This window comes from Bidens hawaiensis, unplaced genomic scaffold (genome assembly GCF_021521415.1).
Source record: "Bidens hawaiensis isolate Kalapana, Puna unplaced genomic scaffold, B.hawaiensis_p1.1 tig00058906_1, whole genome shotgun sequence".
In the NCBI taxonomy this organism is placed as follows: Eukaryota; Viridiplantae; Streptophyta; class Magnoliopsida; order Asterales; family Asteraceae; genus Bidens; species Bidens hawaiensis.
In genome coordinates, this window is record NW_027500603.1 from 9439 (window position 1) to 35381 (window position 25943).

The 25943-nt window shown below is 35.3% G+C and overlaps 1 protein-coding gene and 3 pseudogenes across 3 annotated transcripts; 2 read left to right on the top strand and 2 right to left on the bottom strand.

Moving 5' to 3' along the window:
* Positions 1-1436: 1436 nt before the first annotated feature.
* On the bottom strand, positions 1437-2459 carry LOC143602427 (uncharacterized). Its single transcript, XM_077079535.1, has one exon. The coding sequence runs from the start codon at positions 2457-2459 to the stop codon at positions 1437-1439; it is 1023 nt and encodes a 340-aa protein (XP_076935650.1).
* Positions 2460-6240: 3781 nt separating this feature from the next.
* Positions 6241-13156, top strand: LOC143602425 (cyclin-dependent kinase C-2-like; annotated as a pseudogene). Its single transcript, XR_013147838.1, has 11 exons — positions 6241-6364; positions 7104-7185; positions 7274-7394; positions 7958-8067; positions 8151-8223; positions 9237-9357; positions 9454-9571; positions 10649-10788; positions 11401-11458; positions 11824-11894; positions 12635-13156. The product of XR_013147838.1 is annotated as a cyclin-dependent kinase C-2-like (transcript).
* A 613-nt stretch (positions 13157-13769) lies between these two features.
* On the top strand, positions 13770-14528 carry LOC143602429 (NDR1/HIN1-like protein 6 pseudogene; annotated as a pseudogene).
* A 1431-nt stretch (positions 14529-15959) lies between these two features.
* On the bottom strand, positions 15960-24271 carry LOC143602430 (fatty acid amide hydrolase-like; annotated as a pseudogene). Its single transcript, XR_013147839.1, has 20 exons — positions 24170-24271; positions 23398-23507; positions 20885-20945; positions 20605-20783; positions 20199-20328; positions 20001-20091; positions 19451-19588; positions 19260-19372; positions 18625-18700; positions 18479-18550; positions 18269-18314; positions 18103-18174; positions 17939-18019; positions 17736-17839; positions 17217-17309; positions 16861-16929; positions 16666-16730; positions 16537-16598; positions 16119-16214; positions 15960-16048 (listed from the first exon to the last, which is right to left on the bottom strand). The product of XR_013147839.1 is annotated as a fatty acid amide hydrolase-like (transcript).
* Positions 24272-25943: the final 1672 nt, after the last annotated feature.

Below are 25943 nucleotides of genomic sequence, written 5' to 3' on the forward strand. Positions count from 1 at the left end.
AATGTATTGTATGTTAATTGATTAACTAGAACTCACTCAGCGTAGCTGACTTTTAGTATGCACGCAGGTGAGTAGGGACAGGTGGCTTGAGGGAGACACGTGGCGAATAAAGGAAGACTGGCATTGAAGAAAAAGAGGAGTCACGTGTTACTCATATTTAATGTTTAAGACTTATGTTATTTCTGTTTAAGATAAAGTATTTATGTTATGTATGAATGAATGAATGGCTTTTAATTCCGCGAAATGTTTTAGTTAACTCTGAATTTCCGAATTATGTGAATAAGTAAAATCAACCAGCGAGAAAGTAGGGCACCCGGGTCGGAGGCCTTACAGATATAAATCAAACCAAACTTTACATAAAACTCATGGGGTGTACTCTTAAATTAAAGAAAACATGAGTTATATCAGTATTTAGTTAAGCACAAAGTTTTTTTCATGATCTAGACTTTACACTTTTTTTGTGAATTATATTGAATTATTTTATGATATCAAATATATATAAAACTATCAAAAACATCAATATTGAATTATATGGAATATATTTAAATGGTCAAAAGCGTCAACTTCAAATGATTTCGCGTCTTTACAACCCGACTCGGATACGCTCGTAAGCACTACGAAAATAGATAAGCTTAAATCTTAGAAAATAGATAAGCTTAAATCTTAGAAAAACTTGATGAAGAAGAAAACTAGATCTTATCGTGTCGTATTACCATCCGTTCCTATGTTTAAGTTTCTTTTTTATTTACTTGTAACTTTGTTAAGTAATATATTTATTTATTTTTTGAACGGCCAATGAATCCTCTAAATTAGCTACTTGTTAAATTCATCAAACCGGGATATACTCGTCTTTCAATATGGGAAAAACCTTCACCTAAGACCAACGTCCGTGAACTTTCGCCCGAAAGCACGACAATGCAATGAGATAAAACACGTTCAATTCTGTGATCCAACTAGTGAACGCCACATACTCGCCTAGTTTTCCGTCATCAATCGTGTGCCGCGGATGCTAACTGATCGAGGCAAAAGTTAAACCTGTGTCACGTGAAACATCATGTCTCTCCCTTTGGGTTGCTTTTCTTTTATTAAACTAGTAGTATATAATAACAAAAATTGTAAATTAAATAAAAAGGAATAATTTGCAATGAAAGGGGGGTTAAGTACTCCATCTATTACACTTGTATTTTTAATTGGTTAGTTAAAATTTACTATTTATGAAAACACTGACTTACGTTTTAACTAGCTCCTCCACAATGGCGATTGAATAGTAATAATTGGAAAAATAAATAGATAAAATGAGTGATATGAACAAGAAGCAATTTGCTTCGATCAAAAACTATATGAATAGATTTTAATCCGTGACGTCATCAAAATCATGTAAATTTGTTTTCCATATACCCCTCTGCCGTTACAAAGAAAAAAGAGTGACGTCACTACTATCTTCCCAGCAAAGCCGTGGGCCCACCGTCCATCTCCACCGGCCAACATCCGGTGGCTGTACGACGGACACGTGGCAGAGGCGCTGCGATTCCATGAACAGCAATCCCGTCGTTGCACACAATATTCAAGCTAGTAACCCTCACATTATTAATCCGCATCGGTGTCAACGGACCTCCGCCTCCGGCCACCGTCACAACCAAATTCTCACCGGATGACATCGTCGGCAACTCCGAATTGACTGGCAGCTTGATCAATTCCAATCCGGTGAGTCTCCGATTCGGAACGACGTGAAACCTGAAATTCGGCACAAACGCGTGGCCGTCGCCGAACACGCCGCCGTCGTTGACGGTGAACACCGTCGTTCCGTTTAATTTCAAAATCAGATCTAGGTTTTGCTGAATCAGTAGCGAGAGAACAGTGTACTGGCTAATTCGAAGACGAAACATGGCGTCGGTGAGGAGTCCACGCGCGGCGGTTGACGGCGGCGTAACGGCGGCCGGGTGAGGTGGAAACGAGAGTGACGTCATGCGTTCGACTTGGCACGAGAGCGGTGAGAGGTGCGTGAGGTAGCCTTGGATGCCGTGGATGATGAAGCGGTTGTCGTTGAAGAGGTCAGGGCGCGTGAGCTCCACGCCGCCGACGAAGAGAGAGGTGTTGGAGGTGGTGAGAGTGAGGCAGAGAGTGTTGGGAGGCGTGGAGGCTAGGGTTTGGATTTTGGTACCGAAGGTTAGGGTTTGGAGGAGGTGGTAAGGGTATAGGCCTGGGACCGAGTGTTCGAGGAGGAGGAGGGGGAGGGAGCAGTACGGGCACGAGCGGAGGGAGGTGTCGGTGGGAGCGAATATGGTGGTGGGAGTGGGGGAGGTGGAGGTGGTGGCAGTGGAGAGGTCGCGGAAGCCAAGGGTGGAGAGAAGGGTGGAGAGGTTGTATGGTGGTGGTTGTTCGGGGGCGGTGGTGGTGGTAGGGTGGATCATGGTGGTGATTATGATTATGATTAGGATGATGGAGGGAAGAAGCGCCATTGATGTGATGTGATGTGATGTGATGTGATTGTTGGATACGGTTAGTTAATTGGCGCCTAAAAACTATAACCAATTTTCAATTTTCTGTTAGGCCTTCGCAACACTTAGGCGACTCTTTTATAGCATTTTTCTACTTATTTAAGAGTAGGACTTTGCAACTACTGGTATGTTGATTAACTATTCATATATGGGATAACTATCTTCAAATGCCTTTGCTAACTACAATTTTGGTTGCGTGTCCCACGTATGTCATTGCGCCCTTTTGGACCGATGCATGATAGATTAGATATGATTCTTTTAGTCTAGATTTAGGTCCAACGGGTCGGTTGGATATGGGTAATGGGCGTAAACTTGGATTATATCCATTCTTGTCCCTACTCACTCGGTTCGAAATATTGACTTGCAAGATGGACTTGGTGGCGGACTCTAATTTCGTAGTTTTGAATTTTGAAACTGATGTAAATGCTCGGGTCCAGAAGCACGTGTGTCTAGATCATTAATGGTTGATAAGTTGTTGAAGTTTGGTGGTTACACATATTTAACATCCACTAGTTAGATAATTTGTCATGAGGTTTTGTAAGAAATTTTATGTTCGCCTTAAATGCCTAGACATTTTTATCCCTCACAACCTTGCTCTTGGCTTCTTCACTTATTAACGCATAAGTTTTGTATATAATCTTAAAGGAGAAAATTCGAAAATATACTAGTACTTGAAAGTCACAACAAAGTTCAAGAAGTAATTCTTAAATTTACTATTTCATCTCGGAAACACGAGTTGTGAAGCTGATGTATAATGTATTGGCCATGCTCATATTGGTCTACACTTGGACCATCCCTTCGACCCAATACGGGCATAAACTTGGGCCATATCCCTTCAGCCTCCTCCCCCCCCCCCCTCCAACATTGTCTGCTAAGGCTGACATGATGGTGGAGTCTTGTTTTGTGGTTTTGTATTTTGAAACTGGTGTGGACATTTGGGCCCGGATACACGCGTGTCTAGTACATTGAATGCACAGTGACTGATAAGGTGTTGAAGTGTGGTAGATTATGATACCGATGTGATTATCAAATCACTAAACGTTTCATCAAGTTTAGTGGTTACACATATTGGGCATCCACTACACAACCGCCTTATCCATTAAGTAATCGTGATACGTGATGGCTAGGTTAAGTAACCGGGATACATGGCAACACGTAGGACAACGTGACAAGCCATGTGTCACCACGTGGCAGACCTAGATTTGCCGAGTCATCGCCACATAAAAGGGGCCATCCGGGCTCTGCAGTTTTGCATCCCAAAACACACTCTTACACATACACAACATTCCCCCGGGAAACGTACCAACATTCCAAAGCCCCGAAGTTCCGACGATTTGATCCCTAGTGCGCTAAGTAGAGTAGAAATGCTGCTCGTTCAACCTTATGCATTCAACTTCAAGTACCCGCATAAGGTAGGGGTTCCACTTAAGTATTTAATTATTATGGCTTAGATCCTACTCGGAGGTATAGCCAAAACCTTGATCAAATTAAGTGTAAACATAGCTTTCATATGCAAATCTTATAGACAAATTTATGTTTCTTTTATGATGAAGAAACATAGAGTTTACATACAAAGGATATAGTTAAATTGATAATATAGTCGTTTCTTCGTGAAGAATAAGCATAGCATATAATAGGTAAATGAACAAAGGGACTAATGGTCCAAATGTTTTATATAAACAAATAACTTATCAAGGTTAAAGTTATGCAAAATGGACTAAAAGTCTGACACTAGATTGTTGATCTAGTTATTTACAAAAGTTATTCTCGTACTACAGGTTCGAGGTAACGCTCAAGTATAAATCAGTGAACTGTAATGATTATAACAAAGGTTAATACGTCTAAACTCTTTACAAGTAAACATAAACGAGTTTTTTATACAAAAATTGGCATGAGACTATAGATCCCTAAAACTTTAGTATTCGCTGGCATTCAGGCTAGTTATACGTGCGTCTTGATCCTTACATATGTGGGCAGAGTAGGCATAGCACACCACACTCAAGTACCTGTCCCTGTTTTATTGAGCCAGTCTATAGGGTTGTGAGGGTTGGACTATGTGATATAATTGGTATGCCAGTTTATAGGGCCGCTGATTGTTTCGAGTATGAACTAAATGTTTATATAAAATGTTTTAAATGTCAGCGTGTTGACCGACAAGTGTTGCTAACGTATTTTCTAAACCGTTTTACAGGTAATGAGGAATAGAAGTTAGAGATGGTGGTGATAGCCATTAGACTATCTGATAGCTCATATATACACTTTAATGTTAAAAGATGTAAATTATTGGTTTTTCATGTTAAACACTTTTTGTACCAACTATCGGGTATTTAATTCCTGATATTTTGAATATAATATTATTAAATAAAAGACTTTCGTTTTGCAACTTATACTCTGAAATATTTACAAGACAGGTACCAATGTTGGTCGCACGCCTAGGCATATAGGACGAGGTGTGACATTTATGTTATCCATAAATGCCGAGACAATATTTATCACTCACAACCTTGTTATTGTTCACTTCATTTGCGCATAATTTTGTATGTAATCTCAAAGGAGAAATTTCGGAAGTATATTCCTATTTGAAAATCATAGTAAAGTCCAATAAGCGGTTCTTAAATTCACTATTTCATTTTGACAACACGAGTTGAGAGGCTAACATTTTATGCCAGCAAACACTACATTTTATTCACACATTTCTATGTGGTTGAGCTTCTTCTTAATGAAATGAATGAGCATTTTTCTAAATTAAAGTCGGAGTTGCTTATGCATGTAGTGTGCCTTTTTCATAGAGATTCTAACACATTGAAAATTTCCAGCCAATTTTGATAACATTGGTAGTTGAGGAACCACTTAGTCATTAAGCTAAAGTTGAAGTCCAAAATCAAAAATATGAAAATACAAAAATTTCATATTAGGCAAACCGTCTGAAAGATTAGACGGCCCATATTAGGGTTTGTTTGATTATGGTTAAAATTGTCAAACACAGGATTTGACGCCTCGTCTAATGTAACCCTTAATCACAAAGATGCTGGATTTAACAAACTATCTCATCTGCCTATTTTTTGAGACAACCTGTATAATAGCTAGCCTAGTCGTATAGATTGGATTAGACGTCTGCCTACAACTTTTAGACGGTCCGTCTAACCTGCCGAGTGAGCAAGCAAAATTGACACACAACGCCATAATGTGTCATTTGCTTATTAACGCTTATCCAACCATGTTAGGTTATAAAAAGAGCATCCATGTACGTCCATTTCCATCGTAAACATTTGAAATCAATCCTCATATATAAATACTATGGGTGCTCAAAATCGGATATCCACAATTTGAATATCAGAAAAATTTCGATGGTGGATTTCAATATTCGAATTTGCATCCGAAATTTCAGATAATCCAAATGGATATTGTTATTATTATCATTGAGGGTAGTTTGGTCATTTTACAAGGACTTAACTGAAAACTTAAACGACATTAACTTTTAAGAACCCCACAATTACAAAATTCATGCCCCTAAACCATCTTAGCAATGAGTATTAAGATCAAATTTGTAATTAATTAAGTTATATTTAGATGGACCAATCAAACAATTAACTCTAGAATTTGGGCTTTCGGTTCCTTTAGTTGGTCGGCAAAGAAAGAAAGAAAGAAAGATCTTCACCAACCAACCAACCAACCAACCAACCTTTGCCGTCAAGACTTGTTTACTGAAGAAACCCTAATAATATTACTGTATTTGATTTGGTGGGCGGAGTAGCGATGGCAATAGCGGCACCGGGACAGCTGAACACCACCGAATCCCCAACCTGGGGTTCCCGAAGCGTTGACTGCTTCGAGAAATTGGAGCAGATTGGTGAAGGAACTTACGGGTTATTTCATTCTTTCACATTATATTAATTCAGTTTTTTACTACTCTTTCAACCTAGCAGCTATAACCCTATTAAATTGACTGACATTATGATCAATTGCTATTTATCATCTTCAATTTTATTAATCTACATCTTGTTATGCCTTCCTTGTGTTTTGTTAATAATCTTCAATTTAAACGTATTGTAGAGTAGTTTCGGTTTTATTAGGTTTGGGCATAAAGTTAGAATATGGAGGAGACGAACAAATGACTTTTCATAATGAGGTGTTATTTTATCATCCGTGGTACCTCGAATCACCATACATACACATAACGACATGATCTTCTGATTTTTTTTTGTTTCGGTAAATTAAGAGGAGAATAAGCTATTTGTCTTCCCTGACATTGGGTGCAAATTAAGCCTGGCAAACTCGGAAGGTCGGGTCAAAATGGGCTTCAACCAAAATGAGTTTTATGTTTTATTTGGGTCGAAAAGATTATTAGCAAAATGAGTTCGGGTCAAGATGGCCCGTCTTAGAAAGGGTTCAATTTGGTTCGGGTTGAATAATTTGTTTCAGAAAGATGTACCCAAATATGTTTACTCAATATAATTTTTTATTGTGGTGGTTCCGGCTAATAGGTCAACTTAAAACATGCAATCAGAAGGCTTTGTTAAGGATTAAGAAAAAAGAAAATAGAATAACTGATTGTCTAATTTATTAGTTTCTTTTATTTGAACCTACATTTTTTGTTGGTTGCAGTCAAGTGTACATGGCTAGGGAAATCCGAACAGGGGAAATTGTTGCTTTGAAGAAGATACGGATGGACAACGAGAGAGAGGGGGTAACACACTTACACAATAATATTCCTCCACACATCTTTTGCTAAGAAAAATGGGGTATTAATAATTAAATCCACTTTACACATACAGTTCCCCATAACCGCCATACGCGAGATCAAAATTTTAAAGAAGCTGCATCACGAGAATGTAATAAAGCTTAAAGAGATTGTTACTTCTCAAGGCCCCGAGAAAGACGAGCAAGGGAGGCCAGGTAAGTGCTTTTAATAATACTTGGTAGGCCATAGGCTTGTAAACAAGCCGAACGTTCAGTTTCACTGTTCGCGGGAAGTTCAGTTATGTTCGTTTATCTAATAAACGAACGAACATGAACAAATTTTTGTTCATTTAAGACAAATGAATATGAGCACATGTTTCGTTCGTGAATGTTCTTTTATGTTCTTTCTTTTATGCCCTTTTGTTTATGTACGCTCGTTTATATTCGTTTAAATATTAATAGAAAATTTTAAATATATAAATATTATGTGTGTGTTGATATTTTTATTTATGTTTATTTGTGCTCGCTTACGTTCGTGAACTGTCTGTTTAGATCTTTATCGAACGAACATGAACGACCAGGAACATGTTCATTTTCTTAACGAACGAACATGAAAAAAAAATCTGTTTGATTACTTGTTCATGCTCGGTTCACGTAAAATGAACGAACATGTACAGTCTTCTTTTTGTGTTCATTCTGTTTATTTGCAGGCCCTTATATACACTTATTTAGTTCTCAAGTCCGTTTCAAGGATTGATTTTTTTAATTATTTTATTCAGACGGGAACAAATATAAGGGGGGAATTTATATGGTTTTTGAGTACATGGACCATGACCTAACGGGGCTTGCTGATCGGCCTGGGATGAGGTTTTCGGTTCCACAAATTAAGGTACCAATGATCAATAATTAATTATTAAATTGGTGCTTATTATATTTGAATACAATGGTACTCACATGGTCCTGTTTTTCAAGTGTTATATGAGGCAGCTTTTGACCGGGCTTCATTACTGTCATGTAAATCAAGTACTTCATCGCGATATTAAAGGTATTGTCATAGCAAGTTCTTTAACTTACAGGTCAATTATCATAACCGAAACCGAAAAAACGAGAATACTGAACCGCAATAACCGACCCAAACTAATGACCATCAGTTCGGTTTTGTTTTTATTTTTAAACCAAAAGTTATGGTTCAGTTATGCTTTGTTCCAAATCCGAACCGCGACCGGAAAAACCGACAAAACTGAACCGAAATAACAGATCGAAACTAATAATTGATGGTTTGGTTTTGTTTATAAAACGAATGTTTTTGAAACCAAAAGGTCGAAACCTTGGTTTTGATTCGGTTTGAGTCCAAAAGCGACCCATGCACATCCATACAATTATTCCTGTTTTTTTTAATATTGACTTACATTTTTGTTATGTTTTCTACTTTTGAGTTTAATTCTTGGTACAATGCCCTTGATTTTTTGTTTAGTTTTTTGTTTTAGTTATGTGCTGTGAACACTTCAGCAGTTCATTTGGGAGTGTACTGAATGATTCTTGATCACTTTGGTCATTAGTATTTTTCTTAGGGAGAATTTCCTATATACCCTTACAAACTTATGAAATATCATATATATATCCAACTCAAACTTAGAGAACTTCTTATATGCCCTTACAAACTAATCGAATGTCATATTACTCATTTCATTAAAACAATAGAAAAAATGACTATTTTACTCTTGTTTTTCTAAAACTCTAAAGTTTCATTATCACTCATCTTTAACTATTTATTAAATTTATATTTGCCTATTGTTCAAACTATGATATTACCCATTTCATTTAAAACTAGTCAGTTTATATTTACCTATTGTGTATATGAAAACTTTTATAGAAAAACAAGAACAGGTAATATTTTGAATTTTTTTAGTGAAATGGGTAACTATGACATTTTAATAAGTTTTAAGGGTATATATCATATTTCACATGGTTGTAAGGGGTTATATATGAAATTCTCACTTCTTTATCTCAAAAAGAATAAAATAATTTTCCAATATTCTTGCTTAATTGTGGTTGCAGGTTCCAATCTTCTAATAGACAATGAAGGAAACTTGAAGCTAGCAGATTTTGGGCTTGCACGTTCGTTTTCAAACGATCACAACGGGAATCTTACAAACCGTGTGATCACTTTATGGTACAGGTATCTACAAACCCGTATGATTTAAATCTAGCCATGTTGCTGAAGAAAGATTAATATGATATTTTTTTAATTCTTGATACACTATGATCTTAATAGACCACCGGAGTTGCTGCTAGGGAGCACAAAATATGGGCCCGCAGTGGATATGTGGTCGGTTGGGTGTATTTTTGCTGAGCTGCTCCATGGGAAACCTATTTTTCCTGGCAAAGACGAGGCAAGTGATATTATCGTTGCGGTTAATACCTAATTAGCTAATAGTAATGCTTAATGGGTAGTGAGTTGCTTGTGATCCGCTCGATTCAAACCGAGCTTAAACGAGCCTCTGTCTAAAAATAAGTTTGTTTTCCTAGCTCGAGCTTCATTTATAGAGCTTGAGCTGGCTGGTGAGCCTAAGCGAGCATATTATTTATGTAACGTTTATTTAGTATGGTAAATATGTTTTTATAATAATACTTATCATATAGAAAATTAATATTAAAATAACTAACTAATATATATGATATGTTATATATGAAAACAATAATTACAATATATATTAAAAAATAATTCTAAATATATATAAATGACTTGATAAATAATAAACGAACAGAGCTCTAGCTTGAAAAACTACCCACGAGCTGAGCTCTCGAGATTTACCAATAGATCTCAAAACGAGCTAAGCTTGAGCGCCCGTAATTTAAATGAGCCGAACTCAAGCCTAAATGAGCTTGGGTTTGGCTTGGCTCAACTTGTTTACACCCCTACTCGCAGTTCTTATCTCAAAAGTTGGTTTTGTATCGAAACGACGATATGGAACCGATAATATATTAGAACTGCGAAAACCTGTTAAACCCCTATACTATTTATTATATTAATTGACTAAAATGCATAAGAATTTCAGTATGCTTAATATTTGTTTATAAAAAACACAGTACAGGTAGCATTTTGTTTAAAGGCATATAGGCTCATACGCGATATGCACATTGCACTATGTTATACTTCAAAATAAAATTAAAGAGAGAGGAGATAAAATCAAATAAAGAGCGAGGAAGAAGAGAAAAACCAGTTTTTCAGTATTAGCATTTTTGTTGAAGCATAATGTGCTTTTTCTTATACGGTTCTTGTAGTTCTCCACATGATAATTGGTTCTTCAATTAACGCGCCGCTATATGCCTATATGTGTGTGTGTTTGTAGAGGAATAACCAAAAAGATTATCATGGATATATGCTGGTTACACATATAAAAACAATAGCTGCAGTTGATGGACATAACAAATGTAAATTAATGAAGCTTTTATTTGATGTTTCATAGCTGGAGCAGATAAATAAAATCTTTGAACTTTGTGGAGCTCCTGATGAGAATAACTGGCCTGGTGTTACTAAGATTCCTTGGTACAACACCTTCAAGCCCACAAGACCTTTAAAGAGGCGTCTTAGAGAAGCCTTCAGACAGTATGTAAAACAATCTTTGTATTTCCTGAATATTTTTGAAATTTTCTCTATATGAATATAGAAGAAAATTGCACAAATGGTCTGCGTGGTTTGACCATATTGCAAGTTTGGTCCTTAGATTTCCAAACATTTGTGAGAGGGTTGCATGTTTAGTCTCCACCGTTAGTCCCCAGTTAGTTATTAACGGAAAAGTGATGTCATGTTTCATTTGAGGGTAATTGTGTCTTTTCAAATTTGGAATCTTAATAAATACTTCTTCAAACTCCAAAACTACAAACGTCGGTTTAATCGCCTTCGGTTTGAACTGAACCTTCGATTTTGCACTGATTGGAGGTAATGAAGTCGATGCTACGAGTTCTGGAGTTTGAAGGAGTATTTTTTATTAGGGTTCTAAACTGGAAAAGGCACAATTACCCTTAAATGAATGACACATGACATCATTTTTTCTTTAAAAACTAACTGGGATCAACAGTAGGGACTGAACGTGCAACCCTCTCACAAATGTTTAGACTAAGGTTGCAATTTATAAAATTTGGGGGCCAAACTTGCAATATGGTCAAACCACAGGGACCATTTGTGAAACTTTCTCTGAATATAATGAATGTATTGTAGCTTTGATCGCCATGCTTTGGAGTTACTTGAGAAAATGCTCACTCTTGATCCTTCTCAGGTAATTTTACGGTTTTGTTAGGTTCTATCGTTGTGTTGAGTTAGATATCAAACCAGGGGGGGGGGGGGGGTGGTTGATGTGTGTTTTAAAAGTGATTATGTGAGATTGCATAATCAGATTTAAAAAAATCAACGCTTGTAGAACATGAAAATTTTCCTACATACACATTTTAAAGTTGATCAAGGTCAGTTGCCGCATACATGATCAACATTATATATAGGAAACAGAAAGTGTGTTAGTTAGGAAAACAGAAAATGTAACTAACTCAAGGGCAATAAATTAAACACACTAATACATTTAGTGAATTATGTGCCTAAAAATATTATGTTGACTGATGCGTTTCTTCTGGCTTGTTTGCTATGAAGAGAATATCAGCGAAGGATGCACTTGATGCGGAATATTTCTGGATTGACCCGTTACCTTGTAATCCAAAGAGGTAGGACTGATCTTGTTTATACTGTCGATGGCAAAATGGGTGGCTTCTTAATGGGTCAAAACTAGGGCTGAAAGCGAGCCGAGCCATGGTGGGCTTGGGCTTGGGCTTGGGCTTGGAAAACCGAGCTGAGTCGGCTTGATTTGTTTATCTAGCGAGCTGAAATGTTGGGCTCAAGCCAACCTATGGCTGGTCGAGCCGGTGATTATTTTTTAAACTTTTAACAATATTTGTAACATACACATAATTCAGAACTTATTAACTGAAGAATTAACAACTTGTAATATATACATATATATGTGTGCGTGTGTAAATTTAGGATTCAATTTAAATGTGCCAATGGACCAGCTAAGAGCCAGCCATGAGCCGAGCCTGGCCTGGGCTTGACTCGGCTCTACTCGTTTATAAACGAGCCGATTTTAAGCAAGATGTGAACGTTTTGAACAGCCCTTGTCAGTAACCAGCTTGTAGAATACAGTAAAAATTTTAGTATAGTTTCAATATTAATCTAATTTAATGAATAATAATATATTTTAGGAGGCTTGTGCATTGAAAATACAAGTAGTTGAATTTTTGTCATTGGACCCGTTAGAGACAAATATAGCCTGAAATCCTGAATAGACCTGTTTGTATGCGGGCCGCACCTACCATCTGTACTCTGTAGTTAAGATAAACATGCATTTTCATATTAAGAAACGTTCTATTTTTTACATTTGACTTTCTTTATATCTTCTTCTTTCTAGTTTACCTAAATACGAGGCGTCACATGAATTCCAAACAAAGAAAAAGCGACAGCAACAACGACAACACGATGAAGCCGCAAAGCGTCAGAAAATACAACACCAACAACAGCATTCGCGAATCCCACCACCAATGCAACAGTCGGGTCAAACTCATGGTCAAATGAGGCCAGGACCACCAATGCAGCTGGCTGCAGGCGGTGGCCCTAGCCACCACTATGGGAAGTCTCGTGGGCCTCCAGCAGGGTCAAGCAGATACCCCCAGCCGTCTGGCGGGTACAGTCACCACTCTAATCGGCCTCCTCCACAAGCTTATGGTCGGGGCAGTGGCGGTAACAGTGGTTATGTGGGTGGCCCACAGAATTATTCTCAAGGGGGGCGGCGGGTGGCGGTTCATATGGCGGGGCCGGTGGTGGACGTGGCAATGCGATGGGAGGAAATCGTGGCCAACAATATAGTAATAATAATAATAACAATAATTGGCAACAGTAGAGAGGTAGGAAAGGTTGTTGGGAGAGAGAGAGTTTTAGTAAGACTCTTATAATGTTATTATATAAATATAAATGTTATGTAAACATATATAGATACTAAAAACAAGTGTATGAATTAAACAATTGTAATTGCATAAAGTTGATTTGGTAGTTGTGGGGTAATTTCTTCGGGTTATTTTATTTTATATATATTTTTTGTAATTGTTATTATCCATGTTAGATGTTGATCTATAACTTTACTTGGGTCATTCCGTACGGAGTACTTAAACAATCTTGTTTGTTGACCGTAAAAAAAATATATAATTTCACTTGGCAATTATTTATCCTTTGTTTTGATTTGGCAGGTATTTTTTTTGTCTTATTTTGAGTTCTTTAAAAAATTATTTGCAAATGAAATATGCAAGTAAATATTTTGATCTTGATTTGTTTTTCCCATTCTCTTGATAATTTAATTTTTCTTGATGAGTTATAGACAGATGGAACAAAACATATATTCAATGCACAACAACAAAGCCTAGGTCAATGTTGTATAAGTTGTTGTAGTTCTAGCTGACCTAACACTAACACTCATACTCCATTAAAAATACATATTTCTAGTTGTCAAACCATAGGGATTTCTCACCCAACCATTCTTTCACATATTCTCACTTGTACACAACCAATGGGAGACCACACAATGAACAAAATTCACCCTGTCGCCGCCGACGGGAACATCAAGAGTACCGTCACACCACCACCTCGTGCATCATCAAGTACTCTCCGCCACCACTTAAGACCGCCATCACTACCACTACCGCCACCACAAACGAAAACCAAGAGAGGTTTCTCATGGTGCAAATGCTTATGTTGGTCACTATGTACCCTCATCACATTGATCATCATCCTTGGAGCCGTCATTGGCATACTATACCTTATATTCAAACCAAAAATACCTCATTACTCGGTTGATCGCCTAACGATAACACAACTATCTCTCAATATTGATTTATCGCTCTACGCAAGATTTAACGTCCAAATAACCGCCATCAACCCAAACAAGAAAATCGGCATTCATTACCAAAAAGGAAGTCATTTAAGTGTATGGTACAAAAAAACAAACCTATGCCAAGGCTCACTCCCTATCTTCTACCAAGGCCATCAAAACAAAACCGTGCTAAATGTCGCTTTAGCGGGGCAAAATCAATATGGTCGGACGTTACTGGCCGCGCTACAAGAACAACAACAAACGGGACGAATTCCGTTGGACTTAAAAGTGGATGTTCCGGTGAAGATTGAACTTGGAACATTGAAGTTGAAGAAAGTAAGGATATTGGGGCATTGCATGTTGATAGTTGATAGTCTATCTACAAATAACAAAGTTAGCATCAAGGCAACCAGTTGCAAGTTTAGGCTGAAGTTATAAGATAATTGGGATGCATGTATGGTAGTTTTATGGTGTTATTTTTGCATTATATTATTTTAATTCGATTGTTTTCTTGTTTATATTTTGTAATTCGTTTGATATAGTAGATAAATGTTATAAAATAATATAGATAATTATTTACCCCGCCCAATCAAGAATACAAACTGAAGACACCGTGTGTTGATATAACTGGAAATTGGTCATTTTCGAAAATGATTTTCACTCTTTATCATTTATTTGCATGTTTCGCTCGATTTTTATCATTTACACTAACGTTCATCCATTTTTTCTGTTAAGTCTTTTCATGTGCCATGCACATGAGGGCCTTTTGGCAAATAAATATAGTGTTTGAATATCTATCAACTTGATTACATATTCCCGGATTGAGTGATGCCGACTATCTAGTTGTAATTAGCGTTAGAATTTGATGCATAAAATCATATCAGCGATAGTTATAAAAAAGATACAAATTTACATTTGTGATTAGGGTAGAAAACTTGATAAAATTAATATTAATAAAATGTAATTAAGGACAAGTAAAAGATATTCTCACATTAGCAATTTCTCAAAATATTTATCAGACAATAAAGAAAAGATATATACTGGATTTATGAACTTAGAAGTTTGAGAGTTTGTAACATTTACTATAAAGATATATGCTTTAAAGAGAGAAAAAATGATGCTATTGTTATTAGTTAAAGATCCGATAATAAAGTAATTAGACTATTCATTCATCTGACAAACAAAAAAACAGTTGTGAAATTCTATGCAAGATCAAAATGTCAGACAACATACCATTCGAAATGCAAGTTGAAATCATGAAAAGGCTTCCTGTCAAGTCCTTGATTCAATTCCGATCAGTCTCCAAAACATGAAGTCTCTTATCGATAGCTCAGATTTCATTACTCGTTATGGCGTCCATCACGCAGACATGCAACGTCTAGTTGTTGGATGTGGTTATTCGGCTGCTATCATGAATAATTATGTTTCAGTTTTCGACGATTATAATTTCCCCGAACACAAAGTTCCATTGACTATTCCATTGTTGGTTGACACGCTTAAAAGTTCTAGAATAATAGGCAGCTCACACGGCCTGTTTTGTTTGTACGGTGTACGTCGAGAGTGCCAAACAGGAATGCCCATTATTCGGAATGTTTCGATTTGCAAAGCGGTTGGTGTTGTTATGCCTAAACTACCAGCAAAAGGGATGTATTCAATCAATATAAGTTTTGGGGTGTGTTGTGAAACTAGTGACCCTGAGATAGCCAAGATTATATACACTGAATGCCCGTGGGATGTCGAAAGAATTACTCCATATATGTATTCTAAATTTGTGCTTGAATAATTCGTGCAGGAAAAAGTGCATTTTATCCTTTACATTATTGTCTGTGAATGAAAAAGTAGTATTCTTCAGTTCTTTACAGAAAATACATAACCAGGAGATGAATAATGCATATGCACTTAGTTACTAGTTAGAAGATCATAATAAACTTGTGGCTTCCGGTACTCTGCCTTGCACAATGCCTACAAAGACAGGTCAAGTACACGCTAAGTTTGAATACAGAAGCATAATATCCACATAAGCGAGGCTTACCTCCATTGCATAAGCGATTTGGATTAACATAGCTTCGGACCAAGGCTTCCCTATAAATTGAATGCCAATGGGTAGTCCAAGTTTGTCATACCCGACCTATCGACAACATTTATAATATACATGCTCAATTCAGGTTATGTTTAACTGGTAAAACTGAAAATAAGGAGGAGACGAGTCAAAGGTCACAAAATTTCTTTTCCAAACAAAAAACCTTTTGAATCATTTTATTCATTAGATATTGTTAGTGAAATACTATACTCTTGGTATTCGTATTCGACAAACTACATTAAATAAATGAATTCTTTTGACAAAAATGTGCTTCGATTTGCACAGAAAGTATCTGTTTTTGGCCTGTTGCCCGACCTTCTAATTTTCTTTTTCCAATGATAAGAATAAGTATCTAGTTGTAACAGTGTACCGGAACAGTGACAGCTGGCAATCCCAGAAAGTTTCCAGCTATAGAATATCGAATGAGCCCAGCTGAGAGAAACGAGTGGTTGAAGTAAGAAACTAAGCACGGCTGTATAATAGAAATATGCATTTATACCTCCATTAATGTAGTCCAATTCTCCGGTCTCATGTACATCATTCTTTATTTCATATGCTGTTACACTATTAAAAACAAGAAACAAATCATTTTTATGTTCAAGTGCGTTATAGGGTTATGACAGTTCTTAACATATTATTAGTTCTGAAATGAATGTGCCCCTAGATAAATGAGTTCAGGATTAAAAGATAATACCCGACTGTAGGTGTAACGATGACATCAGCCATAGTGAATATCTTTTCATGAATCTTCATTTGGCGGTTCCTGCAAAAAACGTGTCGGGGAATCTTTTTATTCGTCCTGTTTATTTCTGAATGGTCATTTGAGAGTTTGAGTTGTGTTTCATCTCAAAGTGGTCAAATCAATTACATACAGGAGACTGGTAAGTAGGCCAAATCAGTACATTAATGCATACAACGCCTTAAATCATTTTACTCATATATTTATGTTATTATTGTACTAATAATGTTTTTGTAATCTTAGTTAGCACCTCTGTTATTTATAAACTATTTAAGCGAACATAAAAGGGTTGTTTGGCAAAAACAACATACCTTATTCGTTGTGCATTCAAGTAATCCGTACTATTGAAAGCTCCATATACAGAAAATGCCACTCTTACATCTGAGCCCGATTCTGACTTGTTACTGTTCAATTTCCGATCAAAGTATCTGAGATTATTTTTGAAGGCAGAGCTATACACACTCCACTGACAAGTCATACAAGCCTTATGACTTTTCGCCAAATCATACGGGCCGTATGATCCTCCTATACAGGTCATATGACATGACGACAAAAATGTTCATACAGGCCATATAAGATGTTCTATGAGATGTCTATACAGGCTCGTATAACTTTACTGAAACTGACTTATTTGTCAGTGATGTGTTGTGTTAGAAGTCATATGGCCCATTTGCAAAAGTTTACTTTATACAGCACGGCCGATGTTACAAATGTGACAGGCATACGGTTTGCAACCATATAACCTCATACGACCTCTATGATGTGACAAGCATCTATCCTATTTTCAGTATTTTGAATCTATAAATAGTTGATGTGTTTAAGGTACTAACTGCTTTTCCATATGATGAGCAAGGGAAGTTGAACACTCTGAACCTATTGTTACATAATGTGCCAAACGCATCGCCTCTATATCCGGTATTGTCACTTCCACAGTCTTATAAGAGAAGGAAAATAAAGAAGAGAATAAATTTTTTAATATTCTCATTTGGTGGACATTGTGGAATGATGGTTTTCTATGAACCGATTTAAGTACCTGCCACCCGTAGCATTTATTAAGCTTATCCAGAGCACTTAAACAGCAGGTTCTGATGTCATCGTTGCAATCGTTAAACCACTGCCGTTTAACAAGCCGAAAAGGTTATTAGTTTAATGTTTGGAAAAAGAACAGGGTTCAGTTAAGAGTATGCTGGTTAGAACCTCTTTAGATTTAGCAAGTCTGATATTAGACATCTGAGTACAAGGCTTTAGCATGGGAAGGTATAGTTTAGGCTGTTCATTATAAGAAAAAGAAAACACTCCAAATTTAGGCTGCTGCAGAATCCGAACACTGGAGAGGGGGTTGAGAGAGAATTTGTGTAGTTACCACAGTAGGTTGATAAGTTTCAGCCTCTCCGCTCATTGCAGCATAACTGAAAACGGTGTCCATTTGTAAATAGTGTGTTAAATATGACTGAAAAACAATAACTTTTGTACATATCGACTCATCCGAATTTTACACAGTTGTTTCCATTACTGCTATATATCATGACTGTTATATAGCAGTAATGAAAACAACTGAAAAGAGAATACTTACACGATTAGTGAATCCTCAACTGTGCTGGATAGGATCCCGACCATTCCAACTGTCCAGTTCAGAGGTATAACCCTGGGAAAGAAAGGATTAAACATATAATTAATTACTTTTAATGATAGGAGGTTTGTTTAAATTATAGTACTGACCCAGAGTGTGGTATGCGACCAAAGGACGGCTTTAAACCAATGACACCACAAAGAGCAGCAGGCATTCTCACCGATCCTACACAAGGAAACCAAATCTTTAACTGTGTTATAGGATGGTTCAACATATTATCTCACAGGTGGTGAAATGAGTCGGTTGGGACAGGGTGTAGTGTAAACAAGTCGAGTTGAGCTGAGCAGAGTCCGAGCTCGTCTAAGCTCGAGTTTGAGGTAAGCTCGTAAGTGGTTTCTTAAACTCGGGATTGGCTCATTTATATGTATTTATAACTATTCATATAAATTTATAATGATAACTTCTATTATAAATAATATATATTTATTTAGTGATTTCTATCTTAATTTTTAGATATCATAATAGTTATTATTTTATATTTTTTAAATGTATTAAATAAAGCTATGTAGATAGGAATCATCGTTTAGGCTCGCAAGCCTGCTAGAGTTCAATAAGTGAAGCTCGAGCTCATGCCCGTATATTAAACAAGCTTATTTTTAAGCTTGGCTCTGCTCGAGTTTTCACTGAGTTGATCTCGAGTAGCTCACAAGCGGCTTGGGTTGTTTACACCTCGTATCTTGAACTCTTTATAGTAATGCAATGGTACTAGTAAATGTATATATACCTCCCCCATCAACACCAAGGGCAACCGGGCATAACCCAGCACACACGACAGCAGCAGATCCACTAGACGAGCCACCACATATTCGTTTGGGATCATACGGATTCCAGGGTGTTCTACATGATAATCACAGCAAAACAGTTATGTGAGTTTAAGATTTGTGTTTTTGAGAAATCGAGGAAAAGGTGGTATACCCATAATGTGGGTTTATCCCTCTAGTGCCTGAACCAAGCTCATGCATCATATTTGTTTTCCCAACAAGCATTGCACCACATGACCGTAGGCGCCTAACACAACAAGCATCTTCTTTGCAACCTCTCACTTTGTACCTCCTGTAATAATCATGTAAGTGGTAACTAGAGAGACTCTAGAGCTAGGCGGAAAAATGAGTATTTCTTTTTGGAGTAAGTTACGCTTTCGGTTTATGTGGTTTGGCTTGTTTAACCTCTTTGTTCCAAAAGGGAATCTTTTGACATATCCTGCCCTAAGCTTTAAGTTTCATAATCCTTTCAGTCCCCCTTATTCGTTTTTCTGTTAAATTGAAGGGCAATTCAGTCATTTTACACATATGGACTGAAAGGGTTGTAGAATTTAAACCACAGGGCATGATATACCAAAAGATTCCTTTTTGGGCAGTAAGGGTTAAACAAGCCAAACCACAGGGACCAAAAGCATAACTTACTCTTTGTTTTATTTAATTTTTTTTGGGCCATCCCGTTTGTAGTTAATTTGGGTCAAAATTGCCACCTCTACTTACCGGTGGTTGGATATGGGAGGCAATCTATTTCATCCTTGATGGCAATTGGAACTCCATCTAAAACTGAAATCGGTTCTCCTGGCCGGATACATTAACATCGGTAAACATGAATGCATGGTATTTTTTTTTTGTTCTCTATGATGTTTTGGTTATTTTGAAATGTTGACAATTAGTTAGTTAGTTACCTCTTTCATACCGAAGAGTTGACTCAGTTGCTTGCTTTAGAATATCATGAGATTCGTAATTAATGAAGAATGACATACCCGCCCCTGGACCGGAAGATTGTTTGATCCCGGATATCAACCGTTGTGCAACCTAAAAACAAACAAGAATCTAAAAAAAACATACATTTGTTTGGATTTTAGTGGGTACTTTTGTTTGTTACTGATTCACACATTGTTTATACTTAATGGGTCAACTCAAACACAGCACGTTACAATTGTTTGGACTGTTTGGATTTTAGTGGGAACTTTTGTTTGTTACTGATTCACGCATTGTTTATACTTAATAGGTCAACTCAAACACAGCACGTTTAGCTAAATTTAAACCCATGAATTTCATGTCATGCCTATAATTCACACGTGAAAATACCATGTGAGGTGTTATCGTTCCCGAGCCATATGCTCTTGAACAATCCATTATCGTCCATCTGCGAAAACTGTTATCTGAAGTCAACTGCTTAGGTATTGTTTCCAAACAGTCTTTGGCCTCTTGAACTTGTTGTGTAGCTGATAAACCAGAGTCCAAGCATTTAAATTCTTGTTTAGCATCTGCATTCATAAGTGTTTCTTAATTCTAGATATGAAATATAATATTTGGAATTATAATGTGATTGTTTTTTACAGTTGATGTTATAGACAATACTAGTGACCTTGATAAGGGTGCAAAGGAACATATAGAGGTGAATCTTCTAAAACTGCATATGAAACAAGCTGCACAGAAACTACAATGTATGAGGCAGGTCACATAATATTTAAGTTTCATCAACTTTGCATTATAATTTTTTATATGTTTATATAAAATACTTCCATATGTTGGCTCGCTTGACAGATGTAGAGGCTTTGTGGGTGACATGTTGATTTCAACACTACCTATCTAATCAATTTCACTTTTTTAAATATAATAATAATAATAATAATAATAATAATAATAATAATAATAATAATAATAATAATAATAATAAAAGTTGTTCACGGCAATACTTTAAATCATTTGGAACATCAGTTTCATCAAATCTCAACTGTTTAAAAAGGTAATAAACTATATTTTTATAAATTTCACAACTATGTATTTTCAACAATTGTAAGGAGGCTAATACATGATCTACAATACTATTAAAACAATACCTTTTTCTACAAATAAATGTATTCTTATAATTTTTTTACTAATAAAATAATTCAAATTTAAATTACATTGCATTCAACTTCTTACATTTCTCCTTAATATAATAAATCAAAATTGAATTAAAATAATCAACCTTATCGATTTGATCGGTTCCATATATATTTCACATAAATTTGTTTATATCTTATGATTTGTGTTATTAAAATGTTTGTATTAGTTGTAATTTTTTTATCCCAACAGATTTAAGTAAAATAATCCGTTAAATTGGTGATTATAATATAAATCCATAAGGTATGCTATTAAAATATTATTAAATTCATTCTTTTTGATGTATTCTTTTAACCACTCGTGTATCATAAAGGTTCTAACCTAGTTAATTTAATAAATTGACTATTCCTATTTTGGCGGGATAGTAAGGTGGCTTCGATATAGAATAGGAAGTCTTAAGGATTAAATTTTCGTGAAGTGTAACATTTAGTAAAAAAAAAAGGAAAGAATATTAAGGTAATAACATTTAGAGGTGAAACCAACGCTTGTTACTAATTACTAGCACAATAATTATAGATGTAGAAACTTCTTGGTTGACCTTATTGTGTTGATTTGAACACAATATATTTATCTTATAAATTTTGACTTTTTTTAAAGAAATAATATTAAAAAAATGTTCATGATTAGAACGTCAATTCATGAAGTATTAACCATTTAAAAAGGTGACAAACTATATTTTTATAACTTTCACAAATATGTTTTCTAATCGTTACACACAATTAAGGTAATACATTACCTCTTATAAAAAATTATGTTCTAAAACAAAAGAAAACAAAAAACATCAATCATTCCTTGTTAAAAATCGATGATGGCAATGCATAATGATAGTAACTAAGGTTGTTGAAGAAATTTATGTTTTATTAACTTTATGCCGTTGCCATTGGTTTTTCTGATATGAAAAGGAAATGTACGTTAAGGAGAAATTGTTGTTAGAAAAGATAAAACAAAATATACTAGCTAATTTAATAACTATCTGTCTTAAAAAATCATAATTCAATGTATTTTAAGCTAATCTACCAGAGTAAAATGAAGAAAGTTAGTAAACTAAAATATTTTAAATCAAAATTTTTATTTTTGATAAAAATAAAATATAAAATAACAAGCTGAGTCGACTTGGTTTGTAAAAGAGCAAAGCCCAGGGTTGGCTCGACTTCTGGCTCGCTCGATAACTGGCTCGCTTGCTCACTTGCTTATAATTATTGGATTGTGTGTATGGAAAAAGATATTTTTAAAAAGATTAAAAAACAAAACAAAAACAAAAATAATACAAGCAATGCTCTAAAGTCTGTTATTTATAATATCGGATTATGTTTATGTTAACGGAGTTATTTATTTTTTGTTTTTTGTCTTTTATGTATCAATATTTGTAGTAGAAAATAAAAGAAATTATCAAGCTTGCTCAGCAAGGGATAAGTTGGCTAGAGCTTTTTAGTAGCCGAGTTCAAGTTTAACTTTTCAAATTGTTAAAATAAAAGAATCAAATTGGCTATGTTAACGAGCTTGTCCTGATTCGAATCAGCTAGTGAACAATCCCCACTAACTGATTTATAAATTTGGATACAGTCCACAAACTTCTACATTTTTCTTTACAAATGAAGTCATTTTTCATTTTCCACACAATACTATTAACTATTTTTTTCAAACATTTATTAAAGGTAAAGGTAGTCTAGCCTTTGGAAACATTTACAAGCCAATCCCCTTTGAAAAACACATCCATCATCTTGAAAGAAATTAATATGAATCAATAATAACAATAACTACGCTAGGCGGTACTAAATATCAAATTACTTAATTCACAAAATGAATGGAAAGTAATATTGTTACTTTATTGTTTTTATTATAAATATTGTTTGCAGTATATTCAACATAATATATAATATTCAAAAAATAACAATTAAAAAGTAGATACAAAACTGTATTACCAAGAAAAACACCTTTATAATAATAATAATAATAATAATAATAACAACAACAACAATAATAAAATGGTACCTTCTGAATTCGATTATTCTTCTTTAGAAAATACAGCAACACGTCACCTATGATTGTCATCTCCAAAAACCAAATGAACATCTTTGCAAACCATCCAGTCATCCGAGGAGCTATATAAAGAATTACATGTATACATTTATCCTCACTTCAAACTTCGTTATATACAATTTTAATTTAGACACGGGAATGCTATATATGTTGAGAACCAACATTTTAACTCCATAATTGTATACAATTTTAATTTAGACACGGGAATGCCTTTGCCCTCGTTCTTAAAAAAAAACCCGAGAATGAAAAAGATTCCAATTCCAATACATATTAACCAACCAAACACATGATAGGGATTCTCAAACATTCAATTCCAATTCCCATTCCAATTCTAAATTCTTTAAAAAAAGTTTGTGAAACGAACGCGCCCTTGTAGTATTAATCGTATAATTGACTAAAAGGCATGTATACTCCAATATATTACAGATTAACTTAAAAGAAAAAAAAAAGGTATCGCTAGCATTTTGTCTCAGCAAATATATGCACTATATGCATACGTGCGCTTTCCTATACATAAAAAAATTTCAAGAGAGATAAATTTTGGAAAAAAATTTGTGAACAGAGAAACAAATTTGTTTTCTAATTTTACCTGAAGTGTCATGTACATATTTATTATTTTTACACAGTTTTCACAATTCTCAATGTATGATATAAGTTTTGAAATAAAGTCGTATAAAATGAATTTATAAATACATGAAGTAGCTAGAGTGGTATATGAAGATACCTTTGACGTCAGCATGAAGGTAGACCTCATTGCTATGAGGTCCAAGATCTCAAGTTGGTCCACAGGCTTGTAAACGACGCCGTCGTCCTTCAGAACACCCATTTTCCTCGTTGGATTGTGTGAGAGAGAGAATATTGTTGAGGAAACATACGAGGGTTTTTCCTGCTTATTTATAGCATAGGTGTGCTTTTTTTCTTCATTTTCTCACACACTTGTAATAGTTTTTCTATTTCTAGACAAAGCATAAGACAAAAACATATTTTTGTAAGTTTTAGAAAGGAAAGAAAAATTGTATAGAAATACAATTTTTGAAAGGAAATCCGGTCCAAATGAAATTAAAACGGTTTAAACCTTAATTGAATCGTATCTTTCATGTGTTTTCATATGCAACAATGCTAGATATGAATATGAAAGATATCGATTCAATTGAGTAGCATGTTGTCATTCTTTATTTTTTTTACACATGATAGAACAAATAATGTTTTTGTTTTATCACCAAGTTGGATTTAAAGAATATAGATATATTGTAACAACTTCAATATGGATAGAGTGAGTGATTCAGAAACTATGAAAAAAAATAGTTTCATAGAAATTATAAAAAGAAAGATTCTACAAGCATATACCCAAAGAAAGATCTAAAAAAAAGGCTTAAGTTAATTTACTCATTAAAATAGTTGAAAATGGGAGTACATAAAAAACGCTAAATCATGTCATAAATGTGTGCCCTAAAATTCTTAAAATCTTTCGTGTATAGTAAAAAAGCATGACTTAGCTAATTTTCCAATTAGATAAAAATAATAAGGTAGCAACTGATAACATCATAATAACCGATATAAACTAATGATATAATTAGGGACGAATCAACTATTTTGGAGATCAACACAAAGTAAAATTCAAAGCCATTTTTTCAAAAAAATATATATTATTTACGGTTCCAATACGCCTGGATAACAAGAAATTGGTTGGTTATCTATCTAAACCAGATCAAACGGGTGAGAAAGAATACCGAACACAAAATACCTTATATACAAGAGAAGCAAGTAAAACCAGGGCTCTTTTACAACTCAAATGAACCTAAATGAATGGCATTTATGTAGCATAAAAGTGAACTTATATAAGTTACTTTATCTAGTAGGGGTCCAAAGTTTTTATTGAGGCCCTTGTTTTGGGAGCCATCTATGGTTATATATATATATAGTAAATAGAGTTAATTATTTCGATGGTCCCCATCCATCGCACGTCAAGTTCGTGGCTGCCCATTCCGGGTAGGATGTCTAGCTGGACCGTGGAAACAGATTGTGGGCATACGTAGGAAGCTTGATCGCTTGGGGGTTAACCTTTGTAATGGTTTCAAGAGCAATGTTCAAAACTACACAATGTTCTGACTAGAGTGTTGGATTCGGGACGAGCCATTGTTCACTTGGTTCCCTTTATTGTACACATTTGAGATGTCAAAATCTTGTTTGGTGGCGAAATCAATTGTTGATGTATGATAACGAGATTTGCGGGACGTGGGATTGGTCTAGACTTCACAAGAGGAAATTTGGTTTGTTGTAACTATATGATCATGCTACTCTTGGGGTTGAAGACCAATGGGTTTGGTTACTTGATGATTCTGTTGACTTTTCGGTGAAGAGTATAAAGAAGGTTATGGCAAAATAGAGTGGGGTGGATACAAACTACGTGTTCGGGTGGAAATTTGGGTTCCGGAAATATTTGGTTTTCTCGGATCGAGGGTTGGAGTGGAGAGAATGTCATCCATCATGTCGCTTGT